The 6,017-nt window shown below is 59.4% G+C and overlaps 1 protein-coding gene across 1 annotated transcript; it reads right to left on the bottom strand.

Annotated features, from left to right (window-relative positions):
- Positions 1-547: 547 nt before the first annotated feature.
- On the bottom strand, positions 548-5,785 carry VAX1 (ventral anterior homeobox 1). Its single transcript, XM_044765803.2, has 3 exons — positions 4,507-5,785; positions 3,191-3,378; positions 548-1,326 (listed from the first exon to the last, which is right to left on the bottom strand). The coding sequence occupies exons 1-3, from the start codon at positions 4,745-4,747 to the stop codon at positions 757-759; spliced, it is 999 nt and encodes a 332-aa protein (XP_044621738.1). The 5' UTR covers positions 4,748-5,785; the 3' UTR covers positions 548-756.
- Between the last annotated feature and the right edge of the window lie 232 nt (positions 5,786-6,017).

Raw genomic sequence — 6,017 nt, 5'->3', positions numbered from 1 at the left:
AAACTCCATTGTTACAAGCAGTTAAAAACTAGTTCCACTTCATTTGGTTTTACGTAGTTATTACTTGTTTTATTGCTGATTAGATCAAATTTATGGCCACCGTTGCCTACCATGGTGTTTGCTTCATTGTCTCCTGGGGTCGGGAGTGGTTGTGACTGGAGTGTCCCTAAAGGGGAGCAAACAGCAAGCTCTGTCCAGCCAGAAAGGTGCGTGCGCACCGGCTCTCCCGCGAGGTCCGCAAAGGGAGGCCCAGGGCCTTCCAAAAGCCCTGGTTTCTCTGGCGAGAGGAAGCAAAGTCCTCCTTTCTTGGTCTGATGAAATCTGCCAGCCTCTTCAGCCGCTGGGGTCTGCGTGCAGCTTTCTTCTTTCAAATATTCATGAGAATAATCAACGACAGCAGCGGCCGGATCTAGAGCAGGCGTCCTGTGCTGCGGTCGTAGAACCAGTCTCTTCCCTCCAGGGCCGGACATTGGTTGGGGCACGATGTTGGCTAACTCGGGTGTTCTCCCCAATTCTTTGGATTCTCCTGAATTAAGGGGGGGGGGGGGAGTTAAGAACACGGAGGAAACAGAAAAAAAAAAAAAAAAAAGCCCAAATGAGATAATATTGGTGGCAGAGCGTGGTGGGGAAGGAGACTGTCAGAGGCCTCGTGGGAGCCGGGAGCTCATCAACGGAGCCCCGGGCGCCTAAAGCACTGAGTCCATAAATATCACCACAATAGATACTATAAATATAAATACAGGGGAACACTTCAAATCAGTCCAGCGCTTTTTTCTCGGCTCCTTCTTTATTGTTGGTCCGGGAGTAAGGCTCGAAGGCCGAGGAGCTCAGGTATCGGGCGGAGAGTTCTTGCAAATTCCCAGCCAGCGAACCGGCCATTGTCAACGGGGCGGTGGACAGGCGGCTGGCGACGGAGCCGAGCAGCGAGGGCACGGGCAGGCTGAAGAGACCGTGGCCGGCAGCCGGTGCGCCCGTGTGCAGTCCCCCTGGCCCGGCGGGCCCGGGGCCCGGAGCACCGCCCACGGCGGGCGGGTGCGGGGACGCGGCGCCGGCGGAACCCGGGGCGGCAGCGGCGGCGGCCGAGCCCGCGGCGGCGCCCGCGCCCAGGGCCGGCAGGCTGGGCCCGCGTAGCGCCGAGCCGAGCGCGCCCGTGGCGCACGGCGGCAGCAGCGCAGGCAGGCCTGGCGGCGACAACAGGCGGCCCTGCTCCAGCAGCCGAAGCACGCTGCACGTGGCCGCTGTCTCCGACACCACCGAGCGCAGCTCCGAGTCCTTGCCCTGGTCCTTCTTCTGCTTCGTGCGCCGATTCTGGAACCAGACCTTCACCTGCGCGCCAGGACACGGGGAAAGTGGAGAGAGGGGCAGAGGGAGATGGGCGTCAAGGGGAGCGGGCTCCCGGGGTGCAAGGGCTCCAGGGCCCCTGCCCCAACCCCAGCCCACCCTGCAGCGGAAGAGGTCCGGCCCGAGCTGCCGAGGGAGCCGGGGCCGCCCTGAGGGGGACATAGCTCCGCTAGGCTGCGCTTCCCGCTTACGGAAGCAGGCCCAGGCCGGCCAGGGATACGGATAAAGTAAAAATGTCCACGAGCCTAACTGGAAGGAAGACCAGAAGGGATTTCACTGGGCTGCCGCGCTACTCTCAGCTGGACTTTGGATCTGCGTTTGAGAGCTTACATTTCCGGGAGAGGATGTGTACGGGCTTGGGAAGTGGGGGTGGGTGGGGAGGAGCGTTGCTCTGCCTTTCTGGACCCAGGGCCCTGGCCCAAGCGGCTCGAATTTAGCCCCAGCAACACTACTACTGTTGAAGGCTACATGAGGCTGTTTCTTGCTTGTTAGGGTCAGACTTGACCACCAACTAGCAGCAAGCAGGGAAGGTGGCTGCAGGAGAGAGAATTTGTGCAGGATGGACTTTATAGGCCAAGCTTTCTCCACCTCCTCTCACCTGCTAGCTGTATTGGAGGGTCTGAGCCATACTTTTGTCACTCCCGCTGCTCTCTGTCATGAACTTTGGAATCACGGGAGGAAATCAGGAGGCTGGGGTGGACTAAATTCTCCCCACCACCCTCCCCTTTCACTTTCTCTTCTCCCTCTGCTCCTCTTCAGGCCTAGCTGGTGGCCCAGAATGGAGTTTGGCAGCTATAGGAAAACATTATTGTCTCGATTTTGTAAACTGAGGGGTGGTAGCAGAGAGAAGAGGGAAAAGCCACCATGCCAACTCAAACTCAAAAGAACATCCAATATGTTGTCCTCGGTTCTCAGCTTTCTGCCCAGATCCCAGACCTAAAATACTCCCTACCCGTGCTTCAGGGTGGGCATAGGGAAGACCGGGACTTCAGGGGACTGGTCCTCAGGATGAAGTCTGCCTTACCTAGGCCAAGCTGGTGCCAGGCCCTGGCCGGGCCCCAAAGGGCCTCCACAAGGCAAAGCTCTCAGGCCCTCAAGTGTCCCTGGGCCTAGAGTCTGTATGGCCAGCTCCAGCAGCATCATGCGGATTTCATGTAACGGAAAAGACCTAAAGCACAGTTGGCAGTGCTAGCTCCCAGGGCCCCAGATTCCCTTCCCTTCCCATACCTCACATATCATTGGCCCAGAATATAGGGCCTCCTAGGTGCCCAGAGTGGGTGTTTGGGGCTGGGAATGGGGCTAAGTCCAGCTCAGGGCCAGGGGAAAGCCTTAAGGGTCAGCGCAGCCTGGTCCGCACAGGCAGATCTCAGAAATGTGCACCTTTCTAATCTCTAGTTGTCACCAACAGCACTGGAGCAGAGGGCTTTAGCCCTAGCCTCATTCTTGCAGAATCGGCCTGGGTGCTGTGTAAGGCTAGGGTCCCCAAAGGGGCAGAAATCTGGCCAAAATGAGGTGGCTGAAACAGGGGTTCAGTTTCTCATAGAGCAGAGGCAAGCAGGGAATTCTCAAGACTGGGGTCCAAAAAGAATTCCAAAGGAACAGGATTTGGGGCCTCCTGGGCTAGGTCAAGGTGTGCAGAGCAGGAACGCTGGAAGATTTGGGGGTTTGGGGGAAAGAGATGTCTTATGGAAGGAGAGAAAGCCTTAGGCCTTTTCCCCCCATCCTCCCTATCTCGTCCACCACCCCTGGAGGATCTGCCCAGAGCCAACCTAGGTGGTGAGGAAGAGCTGGCTGGGATGGTGGGGAAAGAGGCTGGCACAGAGCTGTGCGCGGCCTGGCCGCCAGGTACCTGGGTCTCGGAGAGGTTGAGCTGTCGGGCGAGCTCGGTCCTCTCGCGGCCCACCACGTACTGGCAGCGCTGGAACTCCATCTCCAGCCGGTACAGCTGCTCCGCCGTGAAGGACGTGCGCGTCCTCTTGGGCCGGTCCAGGTCCAGGCCTTTGGGCAGGATGATCTCTCGGATGGACCCCTTGGCATCTGGGGAAGGGGAGATGTCAGCCGCCAGAACCCTCCCGTCTCCCTCCACCTCCCTGGCCAGAGCTGGCTTTGGGGACACAGTCGCCAGCAGCCTGAAGTCCGGAGGTTGCGGGGAGGCGGGGGGGCGAGAGGGGGCTGCCACAGCTAGGGAGCAAAGACATTGTGTGGGGGGCGGCGAGGAGGCTAACTCCACACCGCTCATGGGAGGAGAAATCGGACTTGGCCTTTGTAGAGCCCTCCCGAAAAGGGAGAGAAAAAAAATCAATTCCAAATCGGCTGATGTTCCTTCCGGCTTAGGGGCCTCGGCTGCGTGGTCTGGATCCCCGGTATCATGAGGGTTCCCTCACTGACCAGCCCGGGTCCTGACGGCCCCAGTTGTGGAAGGTGTTGACCACACCGCGCTCCGGCGCTCCCCACCCCCACCCCGGGGTTTCCTTCCCTCCCGAGGCCGGGCGGCGGAAGGAGGAGGGACGGAGTCCGGTCCGGCGGGGCCTGGCGATGTAGCTGGCGGGGGCGGCGCCGGGCCGGGGCCGGGCCTCACCAGGGCCGCCGCCCGAGCCAAACGCACATCGCGCAGCAGAACGGGGCCGAGCCGAGCACCAAGGTGGCATCCGCGGCCCGGCAACCCAGCCCGCCTGCTTCTCCCGGCAGCAGCGGCCAGCCCCGAGCTCTGCACTGGGGTCCTCGGCCCAGCGCGCCAACTGGCCGGGCCGTGGCCAGCGGTCGGCGGCTGTTCTTCGGTGCCCGCGCTCCCCTTGGGTGCGTTCAGCCCGCAGACGGGTTCCCGACAGGTCCTCCGGCCGCAGGGCGCGCACAGGTCCTCCAGAGGTTCCCGCTCCTTTCCTGGGTCGGAGGCCGCAGCCTGCAGCCTTGGCCCGCCCGCGCAGCCCCTCGGCTCCCCAAGCAACCCAGCCGGCGGGGCCCCTCGGGGTTTGGAAGGTCGAGGCCCCTGGAGAGCGCGCGCCCCGGTGCGAGTTCCCAGAGGCCGGCCGGACCCGGGGCGGGGAGGGCCAGCAACTTTCTCTGAAGTCCCAGCCGGCAAACCCTCCCCACCGGCCTGGGTGGCGCACAGCTCGGGCTCCGGAGTCGCCCCCAAAGAACGCGCCCCGAAGCCCTGCCCATCCCTACCTCGAACCAGGATCCGGCGGCAGTAATCCGGGTCCGCAGCGGAATTGGATTTACTTTTGTTACAATCTTCCGCGGCGCCGGACGCCGAGAAGGCGCCTTGCGGCTCCTTGAGGAAGGCGGCAGGGAGGTTCCCTTCCGAGCCCTTGCTCTCCCGGCTCTCCTTGTGCGCGTTCTTCGAGACCCGGGCAGCCTCTGCGTCCGAGTGGCACCGAACGTCCATTTTGTCTGGTTTCCCGAACATAGGAGAGGCAAGAGCAACCAAAAAAGGAAAAAGGAAAAAGAAGAAAAAAAAAGAGGCAGAGGGGGAACAAAACCCCTACAATGCAGTCCCTAAGCCCGGCCCGAGAGGCAAGCGGCAAGAATGAATGTCCCCGCGGGGCGGCTGCGGCGGTCGCGGGCGGGTCAGCGGCGACCGGCGAGTGGCGCGTTCGCCGAGAGGCGGCGGATCTGGTCCAGGATCCCGGTGGAGCAGCGGCGAGGCCGCCTCCTCAGCACCCGCGTCCTCTGAGCACGTCCAGTGTCCCCAGCCTGGCGATCAGGTAGCTAGCAGCGCAACTCCGAAATGCTGCGGCTCCCGCCTGTTACTGAGACAGCGAGTTGTAGTTGTCCGACACCCGAGGGGACGCTCACTCGCTGTTGCAATTGATTACGGGTAATTTCGCAGCCCCCACGTTTCGGTTACCTCATGAATACACTAAATTGTTTGGATAATATATCAGATCGTAATGGATGGTTTCTGTCCTTGTCCCCAATCAAGTAGGGGTTTAGCCAGTGAATAAACGGAAATGATTGGTCTTGCTTTCAGGAAACACACAATCAAAGACCCACACTTCCAGAAAAACTTTTGACAAGATTCATCCTGAATTGTTAGTACCATTAGCAGGCATTATTAACTTTCCCTTTGCCTTTGACCCTCCTGCTCACATACTGGCTAGAGGGGTTTTCTCCACACTCGACAGATAGAGCTGAATGAGAGTGGAGGGAGGAGGGAAAAAAAAACACACCACAAAAACCCTTACACACCCTGCAGCAGAAGAAAGCAGTTGCCTCTAGGGGGAAAAAAAGAAGGGGGGAGGAGAAAAAGTTTTTCCCAAAAGTATCTTCCCTGCGCTCTAAAAAGCCAAGCTTTCGCCCCAGACAACTCCTTCTTAACACACCTCGACGCTGACAGCCATCTTAAACTGCCACCTCTCTTCATTTAGTTCCAGTTGGATTTTTTCATGCCTGCACCTCCAGCAGCCCTGAGGCAGCCCATTCAAAGGGTAGCTTTGTACTCAGAGAGTCCAGCAGGAGAGAGAGGGGGAGAGGGAGAGAGCCGAGAATCTCAACTGTGAGATCTGGTTCAAAAAAAAAAAAAAAAAAGTTTTCCCCTAGCTATTTCATTGTCTCTGCTACAATATCTTTGAGAAAAGCAACAGCCAGTAATCCAATAAGAGCATTGATTAGGCTACAATGATTCAATTCAAGCGCATGGCCTTGTGCAAGGAGCATGCTCCAGCCCTTCTCGTCAC

The sequence above is a fragment of the Equus asinus genome, chromosome 2 (assembly GCF_041296235.1).
Source record: "Equus asinus isolate D_3611 breed Donkey chromosome 2, EquAss-T2T_v2, whole genome shotgun sequence".
Taxonomy (NCBI): domain Eukaryota; kingdom Metazoa; phylum Chordata; class Mammalia; order Perissodactyla; family Equidae; genus Equus; species Equus asinus.
This window is presented reverse-complemented; position numbering and strand designations above follow the sequence as displayed.